Source organism: Prenolepis imparis, unplaced genomic scaffold, assembly GCF_030444845.1.
Source record: "Prenolepis imparis isolate NDT839.2.m4 unplaced genomic scaffold, iyPreImpa1.0 SCAF_4, whole genome shotgun sequence".
NCBI classification, from domain to species: domain Eukaryota; kingdom Metazoa; phylum Arthropoda; class Insecta; order Hymenoptera; family Formicidae; genus Prenolepis; species Prenolepis imparis.
Genome location: NW_028141162.1, coordinates 19546318 through 19565883, shown reverse-complemented (window position 1 = coordinate 19565883; position 19566 = coordinate 19546318). Strand labels below are relative to the sequence as shown.

General features: G+C 46.9%; 3 protein-coding genes across 3 annotated transcripts; 1 reads left to right on the top strand and 2 right to left on the bottom strand.

The window, feature by feature from the left end:
• Positions 1-8744: 8744 nt before the first annotated feature.
• LOC145935590 (uncharacterized) lies at positions 8745-11850 on the bottom strand. Its single transcript, XM_083037080.1, has 2 exons — positions 11112-11850; positions 8745-10891 (listed from the first exon to the last, which is right to left on the bottom strand). The coding sequence occupies exons 1-2, from the start codon at positions 11848-11850 to the stop codon at positions 8745-8747; spliced, it is 2886 nt and encodes a 961-aa protein (XP_082893206.1).
• Positions 11851-11888: 38 nt separating this feature from the next.
• Positions 11889-13877, bottom strand: LOC145935589 (uncharacterized). Its single transcript, XM_083037079.1, has one exon. The coding sequence runs from the start codon at positions 13875-13877 to the stop codon at positions 11889-11891; it is 1989 nt and encodes a 662-aa protein (XP_082893205.1).
• Positions 13878-15952: 2075 nt separating this feature from the next.
• On the top strand, positions 15953-18903 carry LOC145935588 (uncharacterized). The gene is made up of 3 exons (XM_083037078.1): positions 15953-16459; positions 16733-17170; positions 18817-18903. Exons 1-3 carry the CDS (start codon positions 15953-15955, stop codon positions 18901-18903), a joined length of 1032 nt encoding a protein of 343 aa, XP_082893204.1.
• Positions 18904-19566: the final 663 nt, after the last annotated feature.

Sequence of the window (19566 nt, the reverse complement as noted above, 5' to 3'; positions counted from 1 at the left end):
TGGAAACGTTCCATACAGCATGGCTCAGCGTTTGATTACAACAGCTATCGTTGGTGCACCACATGAAGAAGAAGAAGAATCCATTCTCGTATATGTAAAAGGACTTGAGAAGCGAGAATGGTTAGCCGATATATTGGATGATGTGGGAAACGGTTTCATTATTGAGACCTTGGATGCTGATTACGATGATATCGAGTCTCTAAATAATCTAGATGTTAAAAACACTATGCGATGCGGAAAACATGTTAAGAATTGCGCATTACAAAATGTATTCAAAATATTTAACTGGTGGTCGCAACGCCAGAAAGAATTGCAAGATTTGGAAAAATAAAATATTTAAACATTAATGTGTTTTATCTCTTATTCCCCTTCCCCAATCCTTTCCTCACGAATCGTTTAAGAATTCTTTTTATCCGAGCGCCGTTTCCCCTTCTCCTAAATTTCATAGCGCCAATAGTATTCTAGAATCTCCCACCATATTTACCCCACTACTTTTAAAAATAAGCGTCACGTATATTCTTAATTTTATACGATCAGTGTAGCGTTAACCGTTCATACTGGTGGTTCACTTTTAAAATCTGGAAATATGTACTACGCTAAAAGAAGCAGTGGCTCCGGCAGACGTGTGAATAATTACGTCCCGAGTTGTGATGACACTCCATCGTTTGAGAATAAATGTGATGAGTAAGTTTAACTTCTTTCTATCTTTATATTTTTTTTTACAAATTGTATTATTTTTCAAACTAATTTCATTTTTACAGCATTTCGTTGGAGCCTCGTGCAGTTCGTATACTAGGTAGACGATATGCATTGACAGCTACGGAATTTAAATTCCTCGAAATTGGTATCAAAGTGGATCCACCGAGTTACGTGGAAATCGCCATAGGAGATCATCGAGGAAAGGAACTGATACTATCTCTCGAAGCGTGGAAAGGACTCTACGAGCAACGTCACAATATTCAGAATCTGCTTCGAAACGATTTTAAAGATGCCTACAGTTTTATAAGCGTTGGACCGTTAACAGTGCGAGTTCGTACGATTAACGACGCCAAGTTAATAAGTCTTGAATCTTCAAATGTATGCATGATGATGATCGAATCGACGTTACACCGTATGTTCGATCTCGATCCTTGTATTGATGTAACTTTTGACCGATTGGTTAAAATTACCAATTCAGTCGATATCAAGTTTACGCAATTTTCAAATATCGCGTCCAATGTAACGAATCCTAAAGAAGTATCAAATGTAATACGCGCGAGCGACGCCTTCAACAAGCATCAGCTCATCGATTGCGAGCTGACAGCTTTAGTTTTTAGTCCATAATATGTAAGAAAAAAATATTTAAAAGAAGAATAAAGAGTTTTTAAGTCTAAATTATGATGTAATTTCTTTGCATGCATTTCCATTCTCCATCTTTCTCCCACCCCCGTAAGCAGTCTCAGCTCTCATACGTAGCTCGTTGTAAGGTCCTTGCGGGGATGACGTCATGCGGGGAAAGGGGGAACGTGACGCTAGAGACTGAGAGGCTAGGGATCGCGAGACTAGGGACTGAGAGGCTAGGGATCGCGAGGCTAGGGACCGAGAGGCTAGGGATCGCGAGGCTAGGGACCGAGAGGCTAGACTGCGAGAGAGGTAGCGCTTAAGAGAGAAAGAGAGAGCTCGAGGTGAACGCGAGAGAAAGAGAGGGTGTGAGACGAACGTGAAGGAGAGAGATGTTGCGGCGAGGAGAGAGAGAGAGAGAGAGATGACGCGAGGTTAGGGACTGCTAGAGAGATAGCGCTTAGGAGAGAAAGAGAGAGCGCGAGGTGAACGCGAGAGACAGAGATAGCGAGAGATGACGCAGCGAAGGAAAAGAAGAGGAATTTTTAAAATGAATATATTAATTTAATATTAATTATTTTTAATTATGAATAAATGGGTATTATACATTTGTGTGTGTGTGTGTGTGTGTGTTTAAAAGAATATAAATGGATATAAATGTATATAAATGTATATAAATGTGAATATAAAATGGATATAAAATTTTTAAAAATATACAAATGAATATAAAGATAAGACTATAAAGATGAAAATATAAAGATGAAAATATAAATGAATATCATAATATATAAAAATTGTCGGTGGTGGAGGTGGCTATGGTAAAGCCGACGATTGTGGATGCGAGGCGGTGAGGCGGCCGAATGCTAGGTGCTGTGAGATGCGGAGGCGACGGCTGGGCGGGGACTCCTGCAAACAGAAAATTTTTATTAATTATTTTAATAATTTATAATTAAAAAGAAATACTTACTAGTTCCAATTTTCCACCACAGGTTCAGGTGGATATGGCTCTAGGCCAAACAGCTCCCGAAGAGCGTACATGTTTTCCCATAGCCCATTGTAAACGGTATCCATTTCCCGCGCCTCCGCAGTTTCACACCACATTTCTGCAAACATTCGCCGATGTTCCCACCTTACCATTCTCACCCACTCTCGTTCAGTTAAGCCTTGCTCCACCATGTGTTGCGGTCGTAAATTTTGCACAATGCTATCGATCATCTGAAAAATATGAATATTTAATATATATCTAAACATATTGCAATATTCTGTACAATAGTTTTAAATAAATTGTACAACTTACTATTTCGGGGAGCGTACGGCGCAGAAAACCTCCAGTCATTTTTTCACTATTTTTTTACACTCACTTCGCTCGGCGACTGTTCGAGACTTTTTGATGTGGAGACAGACTCTCTCTCCATAAGCTTCAACCCCCATCCCTCTCAAAATTATCGCAATTCTTCCTTAAAAGATATTTAGGAAAATGTTTCGCTCTCGTTTACGACCGATTTTCTGCTAGGGTACAAAACTGCCGAACGTTGGCGCCGATACGTTGCATTCTTCCTTAAAAAAATATTAAGGAAGATGTTTCGCTCTCGTTTACGACCGATTTTCCGCGAGGGTACAAAGCTGCCGAACGTCAACGCTTTTACATTTGCACCCCTATAAATAACGTTTGACATGTTCGTCGCAGCGTCGGCCCTAAAATCTTCATTCCTTTCCTAATGATAAAATGTCCATAAAATGAAAAACATAGTTTTATGGCTTCGGGTAGCCATAAATCACAAAGATAATCAGTTGCCGAACATGCTTAGACCCTCCCTCCTTTGTCGAAACATCCCCCTCCACCCGCGTGACGTCAGCCCCCGCGCCTACGAGATACCCCCGCCCCGCGTGACGTCATACCCCTCGCCACGGAGAACCCCCCGCGCCCCGCACCCCCCTCAGAGGACCTGAGTTAGAACCGGCATAGTATTACTACTGTAGTTTTCTGCATCACTATCGCAACGGCGTAAGTTTTTCGTTTCTTCAACGGCGGCTGCGATTCTTCTTCCACCTTATCATTCTCAACATGTCCTTGTTTTCCTTGTATGTCACCAGTACAGCCCTCGCTCCGTAAGCAGTAGTGAAGTTGATCGAAATATTCTCGATAATAATGGGATCAGGTTTAATCTTTTGAGTCTCATTCAAGTATAGATTCATATGCTCCATATTGGCTTGAAACTTCTGCCACGTGTCGACGTCGAAGCAAATTCCATCGGCATAATTGCCTGATAATTTAACAATCGGTACGAAGCCACCGCCGTCGTTCCTCGATTGCAAACCAATGTGTATCTTCTTAGTGTGCGAAGAATTAAGTCCATACGTTGTAGATAACAATAAATAACGTTGCTCGTTTCTTCCGACGTTATCGATGTCGATGTTGTCGTTGTTATCCGTCTTGCGAATATTGCGATCGCGTTCAGATTTCGCAAAATTAGTTACTTCCTTACGTGTGGCCATTGTTTTCATTTGTAAAACGACACGAATAGTCACGACACGCGGCAAAATGGCGAAATCACGTGGAATTCTTTCTTCGTAGCACAAACTTATGTTTTCGTACGCTCGAATTCGAATGAATACGGAAGAGCGATTTGTCGACGTGCTTATATTGTCAATCTCCCTCTCACGCAAAAATTTAAAAAATCAAAGTGGGGAAGACAATTTATATGTGAAAAATCAGGATTTTTCATGTTCAGTCCTGTGTAAATAAAAAACTTCTAGAAACATTTAGAAATTTCTAGAGATGAGATTTGAGATCGTGTAACACGAGAGAAGAGGACAACAAAATTTGTGTACGTAAGTGAATAAACGGAAAATTAATTTTTTATGTAAAATCGAATTATGTTTAAACAAATCGCATTAAACAAAAAGAAAACTCGTGAGAGATTATATTTGATTTGAAAATATTTTTTGCTCTAAAATATAGTAATAAGGATTTGCGAGTTCGAAAACGCCGGATTAGGTCGAAGAATAGCGTGTAATAATCCTCTGTAATAAACCCTGTAATAAAAAGTAAAATAAATGTTTGCGGACAAGAAAAAGCAAGATCGGCGATTTAGACCTCGTAACATTATATGATGGGATAAAAAAAAGGAGGCTTATACTCTATACAACTATTTTTTGTATCTGAAGAAATAAGAGAAAATGATTTTATGATTTTCCCCGACTCGGCTAGGAAAATAGTTGTAAAACTCAAACACCATCTAGAATATTCGTCGGAAAGAAAATCGACGTTTGCCAATTAAATAACTAAAAATATTTTCAGCCACGCCTAGTTGTTAAGAAAAGCACCATTCGATAGGTAAGTAAAGTAGACTAAGAAATGTGCGTATGCTCTATGTCCGCCTCCTTTTCGAAAAACAAAATAAGCGCTAGCGGGAGAATTGAAAATTTTTTCGAACCTCCCACTCTTTTAAAATATAAACGAAGAAAATGTTGAATTTTTCGACGCCTTCATTCTTTTGGTGGGCGTGGATATAAAGTATAAATTCTCCGAAGCGTAATAGAAAATGCACATTTTGAGTTTGACATCGTCCTAGCTACTCAGTCTCGTAGACGTACACGTTTCGACGTATCGCGTTAGTGTTGTGAGTGCAAACGTTAAGTGCAAATAAAAAATGGCAGCTCAGAAAAAGTTAATTTCTGTATGCATAACTTTGGCCGCGAATTTGTCGCCGACGATAAATGCCGCGTCGTATTTATCACGGCTGACGGAAGAGCCGTGTAATAATTATAATATTTTTAGAAAATTCGCGGGCTTGATCTCCAATTCGTTACTTGGAGTATTATATAGATTGGGGCATTTCGGCGGCGATAGAGAATTATTAAACGCCGCCGCTGAAATAATATTAATGCGTGAGTCTTTTCAACACGAAGAAGAGGATGTGGGTGGATATGCAGCCTATCTACTGGCGGATTATCAAAGAAAACAATTAACAGGTAATTATTTTATTCTTTTCGATGAGAAAAAATATGAAACAGTAATTATATTATAAGCCTAAATTTTTAATCGTTATTAATTATTCGTAGCGAGGAACACTCCTGTAAAATTAGCCACAGTACACCCCACCCGAAGACGCAGAGCGGAAGAAGAGCCCGAGGCAGGACCTTCGCGTAAGTTTACAAACGTTAAACATATATAATAATTATTCGTAAAATAACAGTTACCGATAAAAAATTAAATATTTTCAGGAAGAGCACGAATACACCCGCCGGAAAACTTGCCGATTGCTGTTATCGATATATCTGGTAAGTTACCATTTTTAAAAAAATAATAAAATATTTTTTTTTTAATATAAAAAATTAGTAATCTTAATATATAAATATATTATTTTAGATGACGAAGATGATATTATTAATAATAATAATGTCGACGACGACGACGACGACGCCGCTTCTATAACTGCTGTAAGCTCAGCGGATAGCGAGGTGTTCACACAAGGTAAGACGATATTTAGAAAATATAAGTTTACATAGCTCTGCAAAAAATTTAAATATAAAGCAATATAAAACTTTTAAATTATATATTATATATTATTTTTATAACAAAATTTTCAAATATTAAAATAGTAGAAATGGAGCGGGAAGAGGAACCGGAGGAAGACGAGCAAGAAGGCGAGGAGGAGGAAGAGGAAGAACAAATGGAGGAAGAAAATTACGAGGAGGACGAAGAAGATGAATATGATCCTCGTGTAGAAGGTAACGGAGTTATTTTACTTTTTTCAAATTTTTATGTTCGAATTTAATCTTAAACAGATTTAAATTTTTAGCAATTCGTCGCTTGTCGGTTAATTATTCTCCGGAATATTAGCAGCGGGGGAGCGGGAAGCGTTACTCGAGATTACCACCAAAAGGTGAGTTATATCATTGTATTATAACGCTAGCAGTTGCGCGAAGATTAAATTCGAGCATAAAAGAAAAGAAAATATCTTAGTATTTTATGTAATGTATATTCGATTTAACAATTTTCTTTTTTTAATAGTACAAAGAGGCGGAGGTGGTAGAGGAAGAGAGCAAAGCGACGCGCCTAAGAGAGTATTATTATCGCACTCGCAGAATAATGGAGAAGAAATCGTGAGGGAAGAGCATGAACAGGATATTTCGTCGGAGGCGGAAGAGGGAGAAGAGGAGGTGGAAGAGGAGCAGCATAGACATTCGCAACAGCAGGCGCGACAACAGCAACATCAGGTCAGCGATAATTTTAATTATATAACTTTGCTTAGAGAAAATGCGCGTCGATTTAGAAGATTCGGGGTAATCGGCAGAGAAGCGAGTTTCGCGATACGTCCGCTACCCGAAGGCGGGGATATTTATCGTTCTTTAGAAAACGCGTTTCGAGAAATTCACGCGTATGCTACAAATTCGAGTGAACCGGGCGATTATGTAGGATTATCGTTCGTTTCGCCGAATTTATCGCACGGTCCCGCGGGTTTATCTTTTCGTCCGGTGCGCGACTTGTCCCACGAGGTTATTTGGGGTCTCGTAAGCGCGGTAGCGCAGAGCGCGGGAGGACTCGATATCGCCGAACAATTTAATGTACATATTTTCAACATCGCTGTTCCTTCGGATCGCGGGCGTGTCGCATTAACGCGTGAAAATATCGCGAAGCGCTCGATAATCGAAATAGCTAATTCTGACAACTTGTGTTTTCCGCGCTCTCTCGTAGTAGCACAAATTTGTTGTGAACGCGTGTATGGTAACATACGTACGGGAGAATTACACGATAAATGGAATAGAGTTAGGCATCCGCAATCGGCGTTACAACGCGAATGGGCGTTAGAATTAACAAGAAATGCTGGTGTAATAATACCCGAAGAAGGATGCGGGATTCATGAAATCGAGCGCTTCCAGCGATATCTCGCCGCTGATAATATCGCTATCGCTGTATATAATTTTAATACTTTTGGTCGCGGCGAGAAACCGTTCTACGACGGCACAGCGATACTCGCTTCTCTCGGACACGAATCCTTTCATCGGCTAAATATTATGTATTATGAGGATTCGTGTCATTTCAACCCTGTACTAAATTTAAAAGCCGCCGCGGGTTCTCGTAATTATTGCGTAGCGTGTAATGTAGGCTTTCGCAACGATAGAGGTAGCGGTCACCGGTGTTCAAATAAATGTCCGCGTTGTTTTGCCGTGCCAGCGTGCGATTACTTCGACGCGCAAATCGTAAAATGCGACGCATGCAATCGGACGTTTTACAGTGCATCGTGTTTCGAGCGTCATCGTATGGAAAAATCATATGACGGTAGATCGAACGCGAGTGTTTGTAGTGTCATACGATTTTGCGATGAATGCGGCTGTGTAGTTAAAGCGAAAGCGAAACACGAATGCGGCGTTTCTTACTGTAGATAATGTCATTCGGCACAACCTCGAAATCATTTATGCTATATGAGACCTCTTCGTCGCGACGTTAATTCCTCCGCCGGATCATCGTCGTCGACATCACATCCGATGGTAGATGCGTCGACAGTATTAGGTATATCCTCCGAGGAGCGCCAAGTGTGCTGTATTGGCGCGCGAGATTCGCGTAGATAGAGCGGTACACGAGCGAGATTGGAAAAGGTCGGAGGCAGAGAGGAGAGAAACTTCAATAATCAAAGTGTCCGTATTGCAGTGTATTTTTCGTGTCCAGTATGACAAACAAGTGTTCTAAACAATACAAGTCGGCGGGTTCGGCAATTGCAAGTGCAACGTGCGCGTGAGCAGCGTATAGTTCGGCGACGGCGCGAAAAGAAAAACTAATCGACAGCGATCTGCGAGCGCGAACGGTCTCGAGACGAGTGGGCAAACAGGAATGCGGAGTCAACGCAGGCGGCTGTATCCCTTCGACCTTCGAGAAGGTTCTCCCGTTAAGAGACCAATGATTTTTGGTCTTGTAACAATACATTAACGGATCGTCTCGAAAGTCGGGGGACAAAGCTGTTTATTGTTTTCCGCGCCTGTTTGCCCAGGCGAGCGAGTGTTTGAACGAGCGCGGTGACGTAAACGCGCACAGCTGATCGAAGCGCGCTGAAACGAGAGCGCGGGAGCGCGAGTGAGAGCGCGACCGGCGCGCGGGAGCGCGAGAGAGAGAACGACAAACGCGCGAAATCGCGGGAGAGAGTGACAGGCGCGCGGGACGGGCCGCGCGACACTCTCATTTATCACGCCGACTAATTCTCGCGAATGAATTCGCGACATCCCGCTCGCCTCGTCGACAGGTGGTCGACGATTGATCCCGCGACTCCCGCTCTCAAGGGCATGGCCATCGTGGCGACAAACAACGGAGGTAAGAGCACACTATTTTACAGCCGTTTTACCGAGTTTCATACAGGAATCGCACAAATACACATAATTTACAGGTCGGATTTACACGAGACACGAGTGGAGCTTGAACGCGCGATCTATTCGGGCGTCCCCGGTTCCGCAGCGTCCGCTGTCGGCAAGGGTACTAATTTAACCACCGGACGGGACCGTTCACCGGCGGAGGTCCGGACGTCCACCACACGCACATGGCCATCGTCTCCAGGGTGGAGGCGCACTATCCGCGCGAGGGGCCAGCGGCACGGCGGCGTGGTCTCGCTTTTGATCAGGCACAGCTGGCCCTCGCGCGGATTCCCGCTTATCGACCACCACTTGGGCCGTGGGGAGAGGGTCTGGAGATACTCGCGGGACCACCTATGCCAAAAGTGGTCCCGCATCTGCTGGAGGAGCCGCCAGCGGCTGAGTCGGTTCTCAGGCACGTCGATGAGTGTCGGCTCCGGAACCGCGTTGAGAGGCGCCCCGATCAGGAAGTGACCGGGGGTCAGGGCGTCGAGGTCCTCTGGATCGTCCGTCAGGGCCTGGAGCGGGCGAGAGTTGAGACAGGCCTCGGTCTCAGCGAGGAAAGTGGCCATTTCCTCGAAGGTCAACCGGGTCTCGCCTATGACTCGTCTCAGGTGGTGCTTAAGCGCTCTCACCGCCGCTTCCCACAAGCCCCCGAAGTGAGGCGCCGCCGGGGGGTTAAAGCGCCACTGGACTCCGTCATCGGCTAGGCACCCGACGATTCGGTGGCGCTCACGGCTCGCCTGGTCGAATAGGTCCTTTAGTTGCGTGTCAGCCCCCACGAAATTCGTACCCCGGTCGGAGTAAACAACCTGGCACAGACCTCGTCGGGAGACGAAGCGTCGGAAGGCGGCGAGGAAGGCGTCGGCCGAGTAGTCGCTTACAACCTCCAAGTGAACGGCGCGGGAGCTGAAACAGACAAAGACGCAGAGAAAAGCCTTGTAGGCTTTATGTCCGCGGCCCTTCGTCGTTCGGAGCCAGATTGGTCCCGCGAAGTCCACTCCTGTGTGCTGGAACGGCCGGCTAGGCGTGATCCTCGCTCTCGGCAGGTTTCCCATCAGCGGCTGAGGGGAGGCCGCCCGCCATCGAACACACTGCAGGCACCGATGAATGTATCGCCGCACCAGTTGGCGGCCTCGCGGGAGCCAGAAGCGCTGTCGCAGGTGGGTCAGCGTAGCCTGGGTTCCTCCGTGAAGCGTGCGACGGTGGCTGTCGTCGATGGTAAGTCGAGTCAAATGCGACTCCGGCGGCAAGATGATCGGGTGCCGCTGGTCGTCATTCAATAACGAATGCTTTAACCGCCCTCCCACTCTCAGGATCCCCTGGTTGCCTAGTATCGGCGTGAGCTTGCGGAGGGGACTGCGTTTTGAAACCGACCGTCCGGAGGAGACGTCCTCCAGCTCCACGGCGTAGGCCAGTGACTGGACCACTAACAGCCACCTCTCCAAGGCCTCGTTCAGTTCCCCCGAGCTCAGGTCCGGCGGCGAAGGCGGACGTCGCAGAGATCTCTTTCGCCAGCGCAATATCCAGGCGGTGACGCGCAGCAGCCGGCGCAGCGACGAAAAGCGGGCGAGCTCCTCAGGCTCCCGAGCGCTTGCGGCGGCCAGACACCGGGTGGGGCGCTGCTCCGGTAGGTCCGGGAGATCGCAGCCGTCTGGAGGCGGAGGCCAAGCGGAAGGGTCCTGGGTCAGGAACTTGGGCCCCGTCCACCATAGCGGGTGCTCCAGCAGATCGCTCGGGGACACGCCCCGGGACGCACAGTCCGCCGGATTATCGCGCCCAGGTACGTGTCTCCATCTAGACTCTTCACTGGACCGTTGTATTTCCGCCACACGATTAGCCACGAAGGTAGTCCATTTCGCAGGGTGACCTCTAACCCAGGCGAGCACGACCGTCGAGTCCGTCCACAGGAAGGTGGGGGATCCAGCCAGGTCGAGCGTAGTTCGTACGTGCTCGACCAGTTTCGCCAGTAAGGCCGCTGCGCAGAGCTCCAGTCTGGGTAGAGACACCCTCTTCAGCGGCGCGACCTTCGTCTTAGCCTGCACCAGCGAGAGGTAAGGCTCTCCGTCGCTGATCGTCCGAAGGTACACCACGGCGGCGTAAGCCCTCTCCGAGGCATCAGCGAAGCCATGGATCTCGACGCCACAAGGAGCTGCGTCGCAACGATACCAGCGCGGTATTCGTACCTTCTCCAAAACAGGGAGCTCCTCCTCGAACCTCGCCCAGGCTGCGGCATGTCCCGATGGCAGAGGAGCGTCCCAATCTAGCTGCTCCAACCAGGTGGTTTGGATCAGCAGTTTTGCCCGTACGACGATGGGGGCCAACCAGCCGAGGGGATCGAACAGACGAGCGGTTTGAGAGAGTACAACCCGCTTCGTAGGAGGGACTCCCGCCGATCTTCCGACGACGAGAGAGAAGTCGTCGCTCATGGGCGCTCCATTTCAAACCCAGCACGGAGCAGGCGTCGGTCGGCAACGTGGCGTCCACAGCAGGTCGAAGCTGGTGCTCGAGCGGGACGCTTGCAAGGATTGCCCCGTGGTTAGCGGCCCACTTCCGCAAAGGGAACCCGCCCGCCATGCAGAGGGCGGATATCTGTGTCTGCAGGAGGCGAACAGATTCCAAGTCCTCGGCGCCGGTAAGGATGTCGTCCATATAAACATCCCGCCGGAGGGCGGCGGAACCTCGGGGAAATCGCCGAGTCTCGTCGCAAGCGAGCTGGCGTAGCACTCGAATAGCCAAGTACGGAGCGCACGCCAGCCCGTACGTGACGGTATTGAGCTGAAAGGTCTTTACGTCGTTGTCCTCTGCCCACAGGATGCGCTGCATGTCCCGATCCGCCGGATGGACTAGGATCTGGCGGAACATCTTCTCCACGTCGGCGGTGAAGACGTAGCGATGGCAGCGCCAGCGCAGGAGCACGTCGGCGAGAGGTGGCAGAAGATTAGGCCCTGTGTGCAAGAAATCGTTTAGAGCGAGTCCCTCGGAGGTGCGAGAAGAGCCGTTGAACACGACTCTGAGCTTGGCGTTGATACCGGACCCTCGGAGCACCCCGTGATGCGGCAGGTAGCAGCAGCGCTCAGCAGGCGCAGCGTCGACGGGCGACATATGACCTAGGGCGTGGTAGTCGCTCATGAAGGTCCGATACAGGTCTCGAAGCGCCGGGTCACGCTCTAGCCGACGCCCCATAGTGGCGAGCATCCGGAAGGCAGCGCGGCGCGTGGCAGTCAGGTCCGGTGGCTCTCGTCGAAGCGGCAGGCGTACTGCGTATCGACCGTCGGAGAGACGCTGGTGCGTTCGAGAGAAGTACTCCTCGCACTCTCTCTCCTCGGTGGTAAGCGGTATGGGGCCGCGGGGCATTTCTTCCCACTCCCAGAAGCGGCGCACGAGGGCAGTTCATCCGTCGTAGTGCACTGAAGCGAGGTCACGGATGACACGGCGTGACTGTTGATTCCGGCGGGCCCCAGGATGATCCAGCCGAGGCGCGTCTGCTGCGCGATCGGCTCCATGGGTCCTCCCCGCCGTAGATCGGGGAGGACGATGTCAGCGTACGCGTCCGCGCCGAGGAGAAGCTCCACCGGGTCCCGACGGAAGTACTCGGGGTCGGCCAGCTCAAGTCCTCGCACGTGGGGCCACGAACACGCGCTCCCGCCCGCCGTGCCGCTGTACATTGACAGGCGCGGCAACACGAGAGCGGAGATACTGCACCAGAATTGCCTCGTACGCGAGGACAACGCGACGACGAGGCGGCCCCGGGAGAATCCCGTCTGAATTCCGCCGACGCCAAAAATAGCGACCGACGTCGGGGTTCGAGGTAAGCGGAGTCTCTGGGCGAGTGACTCGGCGACCAGGCAGGTTTCGGACCCCGGGTCGACCAGCGCGCGAACTACGTGGCACTTTCCGGCACGATCAGTCACACGAACGCGGGCCGTCGCAAGCAAGACCGACGAAAACTCAGCTGGCGGGCGCTCAGTCACATGCACCGTCGGCGACGGAGAGCAGTCCACAGCGAGCGTCGAAGAGGCTGCGAAGGCCTCGTGCAGTGACGTATGATGACGTCCGGAGCACTTGTTGCAGTTCTTGGAAGATGGGCAGGCGCTGACCATATGACGACCTAGGCAGTTCCAGCAGCGTTGGTGAGTCGTTACCGCTTCGCGTCGCTCGGGAGCAGATTTCTTCCTGTATTGCTCGCAGAATGCTAAGAAGTGTTCCTTCTTACAGATTGGGCAGCTGCGGCTAGAATCGACGGCGCGGCCCTTCACGTGATTGCTGCGGGCAGAGCGGCCGGACTTTTCTGACGACTTTCCGGACGGTTCGCTGGCGGTTGATAGGATCGCCTCCTGGGTCATCAGTTGCTCCTGGAGGAACTCACGGAGCTCGTCGTACGTCGAGGGCTCGGGGCTCTTTCCCAGCGAATTTTCCCACTCCCGGCGGGTCCTAGTGTCGAGGAGCTCGACCACCAGGTGGACGAAAAGGTCCGAGCAGCTGGAGATCGGACGGCCAATCCCCTCCAGAGATCCGACGACAGACACCACGCCGTGGAAGATGCGTCGAAGGTCAGTTACCGAATCGGACGTCATCTTGGGGAGAGCGGTGAATGCAGCCAGATATGACCTCACCAGCATACGCTTATTTTCATAATGGTCGCTGAGGGTGGTCCACGCGCGCTCAAAATTGTCCTCCGTCGTTGGCAGGTTTTTGATGAGTTGTTCGGCGTCCCCCTTGACGCTAGTCTTCAAATAATGAATTTTCTCCACTTTTGACAGGGAGGATTCATTGCTCACGAGAGAGCTGAAGAGGTCTCGGAAAGCCGGCCAGTCCTCAAATTTGCCCGAAAACTGCGGCAGCTGAATCCGGGGGAGAGCATTACGCGACGGCGACGGCGTGGGCCCCGCTCGCTCCTTCTTAGACCCCTCCGCAGCCAGGAGGAGAGCCTGCTCCGCGTCCAGCAGACGAGCACGCTGCCGGAGGTAGTCTACCTCTACAGCACTCGCGACATCGTCTGTGAGGTAGGCGCTCTCAACGAGAGTGTCCCCGAAGTCCGTTATTAGCTTCTCGTGATTGGTCTCAAATTTCCTCCACCTAACGTCCATCACTGACACGGCGGATCGGACGAGGCCCATGGTGACCTTGGTGGACTCCAAGCTCTCTAGCACCTCAGTTGAGCGCGCAATGCGCGATTGAAGGTCTCGCTGAACCGCCACTAACTTTTCCATCTTCGTTCCTGACGGTGGACCGCACGTCACTTCGGCACCACAACACTCCACACAAACGGCGAGCTCGAGAACAGTGACGAGGAAGCCGAAGAAAGGATCACGTTGATCCGGCTCGAAGGACCAGAAATGTGCTGTATTGGCGCGCGAGATTCGCGTAGATAGAGCGGTACACGAGCGAGATTGGAAAAGGTCGGAGGCAGAGAGGAGAGAAACTTCAATAATCAAAGTGTCCGTATTGCAGTGTATTTTTCGTGTCCAGTATGACAAACAAGTGTTCTAAACAATACAAGTCGGCGGGTTCGGCAATTGCAAGTGCAACGTGCGCGTGAGCAGCGTATAGTTCGGCGACGGCGCGAAAAGAAAAACTAATCGACAGCGATCTGCGAGCGCGAACGGTCTCGAGACGAGTGGGCAAACAGGAATGCGGAGTCAACGCAGGCGGCTGTATCCCTTCGACCTTCGAGAAGGTTCTCCCGTTAAGAGACCAATGATTTTTGGTCTTGTAACAATACATTAACGGATCGTCTCGAAAGTCGGGGGACTTAAGCTGTTTATTGTTTTCCGCGCCTGTTTGCCCAGGCGAGCGAGTGTTTGAACGAGCGCGGTGACGTAAACGCGCACAGCTGATCGAAGCGCGCTGAAACGAGAGCGCGGGAGCGCGAGTGAGAGCGCGACCGGCGCGCGGGAGCGCGAGAGAGAGAACGACAAACGCGCGAAATCGCGGGAGAGAGTGACAGGCGCGCGGGACGGGCCGCGCGACACTCTCATTTATCACGCCGACTAATTCTCGCGAATGAATTCGCGACACCAAGAAAGCGCAATTGATAACGAGGAAGCGAGCAAATTTGCATATGAAGGCGGAAAAGGACGCGTAGCATTCGTGTCTTACGATTTTGAAACGCGGCAGGACGAAACGATCGAAGTCGGTAAAAAAACGTCGGTAAAAAAACACGTTCCGACACTCTGCGTCGCGCAACAAATTTGCGAAGTGTGCGCGCAAAACAATGATATGTCAGTGCGTTGTCACTAGTGCGGAGTGCGAAAGTTCGTGTTTCGTAACGATCCGGTGTAACATTTTGTCGATTTCGCAACGCGAAAGACGAAATATTTCAAGCAGATCATATTTATAGCACACAATGCGAAAGCGTTCGACGCTCAATTTATTTTGCAATATATTGTAGAAAATCGCGTCAATCTCGAGCCGAAAGTGATTTTGAACAGGACTAAGATCGTCGTATTAACGGTTGGACGTACAAAGTTTATCGATAGCGTGAATTATATGCCGATGCGTTTATCTGATTTACCGAAGGCTTTCGGGTTGAAGGATACGCCGGATAAAGGCATTTTTCCGCATTTATTCAATACTATCGAAAATCAATCGTATGTCGGACCATTACCCACCGCACATTACTACTCCCCCGAAACTATGAAATCGAAAGAGCGCGAACGCTTTCTCACGTGGCACACGGACATGCGGCTAAAAAACGCCGTGTTTGATTTTCAACGCGAGATAGTGCAATATTGCCGTACCGATGTTGATATACTTCGACGAGCGTGCATGGCGTTTAGAAAAATTTTTATAGATCGCGGAAATGTATGCCCGTTCGAGGAATGTACAACTATCGCTTCGACGTATATGAGACTTACAGTTTTTCGGAAAAACTTCTTACACTTGAATACAATAGGTGTTATTCCAGCCGGCGGATACAGAAAAGCGAACATGTATTCGCGTAAAGCTCTGCAGTGGCTGGTATGGAAGGAGCGCGAGCTCGGTCATCCTATAAACCATGCAGGGCGTGCGCGCGAATATCGTACGATCAACGGCACACTCGTCGATGGTTATTATGAAAAAACATCGGAAACGGGAGTAACGTCGCGTCACGCAATTCCACGGCTGCTTTTGGCACGGATGTACATCGTGCTTTCCGATAAATCGCGATAAAACGCTTTCGTCGGCTATGGACCGTAAAGACACGATTGACTCGCGATACGAACGAACTCTCGCGATCTCGTGGCGACTGCGACAGCGGGGGTACTTGGTGACAGAAAAGTGAGAGTGTACCTTCGATCGGGAAATGCGGGACAATCGCGAGATGCGCGTATTTCTTGAGAGCCATCCGATGGTGGAAACAGCACCGCTCGATCCTCGCGACGCATTTTTCGGTGGACGTACGGGAAATATTGCGACTCTTTACAAAATCACGGATGCGGAGAAAATACGTTACGTGGATGTATGTTCCTTGTACTCGTATGTATTGAAGACGGGTGCTTTCCCTATCGGCCATCCCGATATTTATGTCAGCGATGAATGTTCCACTTTAATCGGAACGGCTCCGAATTATGATTTTGATACTGTCGAAGGCCTCGTACGTTGCACGGTACTTCCACCGCACGATTTATTTCATCCAGTACTCCCGTATCGCGTGCACAGAAAATTGTTATTCGCATTATGTCGCAGTTGCTGCGAAACATTTTCGCTGACGTCGTGTACGCACGAGCGTCCTAGCGAACGCGAATTCGATGGCACGTGGGTGACCTGCGAATTACGCAAGGCCATCGAAAAAGGTTATCTCGTGACAAAAGTAAATGAAATTTGGCAATATAAAATTAGCCAATATAATCGCGAAACACAGCAAGGTGGATTGTTCGCCGAATATATAAACTCATTTCTACAACTTAAACAGGAAGCAAGGTGACCGAGCGAATGCGAGGACGATGACGCTAAAGAGCGATACCTGCGGGAGTACGAGGAAACCGAGGGTATTGTTCTCGATAAGCGTAACATCGCGCGAAATCCCGGTTTACGCTCGGTCGCGAAGCTTTGTCTGAATTCATTCTGGGGTAAATTCGGCCAGCGATCCAATTTACCAAATACCGAAGTCGTTAAGACACATCAGCGTTTTATGTTGTTATTAACAAGTTCCGAGCACGAGATAACCGATATATTACCTGTAAACGATGAGGTAATATATGTTTCGTGGCGGTTGCGACAAGATGCTGTCGTACCCTCGCCGATAACCAACGTAGTGATAGCCGCATATACGACAGCGCAAGCACGTTTAAAATTATACGAATATTTAGAGCGTTTAGATCGTCGCGTGTTATATTACAATACCGATTCCTGTATTTATGCGAGCACCGGTGATCCGACTGAATATGAACCTCACACGGGTAATTTTCTAGGCGATATGACCGACGAACTCGAGAGCTACGGACGTAGTAGCTACATCGAAGAGTTCGTGTCCGGTGGCCCAAAATTTTACGCCTACATCGTGCGAACACCCGAGGGTCGAGTATATGAAATCTGTAAAGTTAAGGGAATAACCCTCAATTACGAGTACTCACGGCGCGTTAATTTTAATAGCATTAAAAAATTATTATTAGCGCGAGAAAAGAATCTAGAAAAAGAACAAAAAGATAACGAAGAAGAAGATGAAACTACAATAAATTTACGTTTTAGCGCAATTCGACGCACTGCGTTTCATGAAATTGTAACGCGGGACGAGTCGAAAATATGCGCACCAGTGTTGGTGAAACGTAGATTTATTAATAATCGTTACTCGATTCCGTACGGATATTTATCACCGAAATAATTCTTTTCTCGCGTATTTTCTTCAATATTTTATATAAGTATTTTATTCATTTATTAGGAAAGCAATGTAAATTTTTGTAAAAAGTATATGTATATAGTATTAGTAATAATTCTCTGCAATTGTAACAATAAATTTAAAAATAAAATGTCATATTCCTGTTATTTTAAATGTAATATGCTATAAAGGAAATATATTTTTATGTATCATGTTTATGTAATAATATCGATTTTATTTAAAAATATTACCATAAAGTAAAATTTTGTACCTTAAATTGTCTTACATTTTCATTCTCTATTCTTCCGTTACCTCGAAATAATTTTATTTTTTTCAGCAATAAAACCTTTACGTAGCGTCACTAGAATGCGAACTCGAATGCACGTGTTTTCTATTAGGCCTCTTTTTGTTACCCGAGGTGACGATAATTAGCCTAAATTGAAAGCGGAGGCTAGCCGCATGTACTTTTTGTATATCTTTTTGTTTTCTTTATTAGCGACGATGCCGACGCTACCCGTCAATGCGACGCCGAGTAACGACGGTCAGCCGAAATTAGTGCGTTTTTTATTTATCTTTTTTCAGCGCTATACACGATCACCGGGGACCAACCGCTCTATGACGGCTTTGTTATACCGCGTTTTTTTTTATCGACATTTTCTCGGCTTTTTTCAGAAACGCTGTCTGCTCACCCCCTACCCTTCAAAAAAAAATCAACCAATCAGAGTGCTGGGCCACTATAGTTAGAGCCTAGCATAGACGGGGTGGGGTGCCATAATCCCCACGCCTGCTACGCTATACCACGATATTTTATCGCCATTTTGTCGGCTTTTTTCAAAAACCCTGCCTACTCTCCCACTCTCTTCCCAAAAACCAACCAATCACAGTGCTGGGCCACTATAGTTAGGCCTATCAGAGCCCTGGGCCTAATGACCCCTATTAACGGATCGACCAATCATGGATCGAAAAGCCCTGTCTAGCCACGCCCCTCTGGCGCCAGTGGCCGAGTAATGGGGGTTTGTTTTGACTCACTATAGTGGCCCACATACTACTGTACTTTAATATTATATTAGCTAACAATAAAAGTTAACTCAAATATTTAATATTTGTGATAAACATCCTACATATTTGAATTTATGATTTTATTCATTATACATAATTCTATTCATTGTGCAAAAATGATTCCAAAGTGCGAAAATAAAAAATGAAATTTAATTCATCGCCGTTTCCCTTACCTTTTACGTGTCGCCATTTCCGAAAGTACAACGAAATTATATTTTTTTTCTGTATTCGATAAATTTTATAATAATTAACACAAATATCAATAATGCTTGATTGTTCTTGATGTGATATAGTCTCACAATCGGTCTTATTACCTTCACTCGATCTTGCTGATATCTGCTGGTATCATAGATCGTGCACTTCTATATAGGTACAAGTGAAAAATCATTTTAACGAAAAATATACAAAAGATATACAAATTTGTAATAGAATAAAAGAAGGTCGTGGGAAGAAGTATAATTCGTTGTAGAAACATAAATATTGGTACACAATCTAAACTTGCTTAACGTTTTAAGTTTTACGATTAAATGTTAACCAATAATGACACCGAGTAGGAAACAATTTGAAAAAAATTTTATAATCATAAATATTACAGTAGATGCGACTGTTCGACACTTTCCAAATTTCTGAAAGATATGTTTGACTTAGCAGATATTACTTTTGTCAAAATAATTAGTGTAAATCACTAGGCTAACAAAAAAGACAAAAATACGGAATATCAATTTTTAATCAGTTAATATATAATAGACTTGTATGTGTATTAAATAAATTAAAAATATATTTATTTAATAATGTTATTTATTTTATTTATTTTTATTTTATTCATAAATTTGCACTAATTTTACATTACTATTATCACTGTCAATGCATCGGACCTATCAAGAAATTATGTAGAAACACAAAAATCATTCTCGCGAAAATATTTTGGTTTAATACTCTTTTAGAAGAGTATTAAATTCTTACAAAATCTAAAATAAAATTATATCTTTCTTTCTCTCATTTAACACGAAATATAAGTAAAATGTATAAAAAAATTATTTATA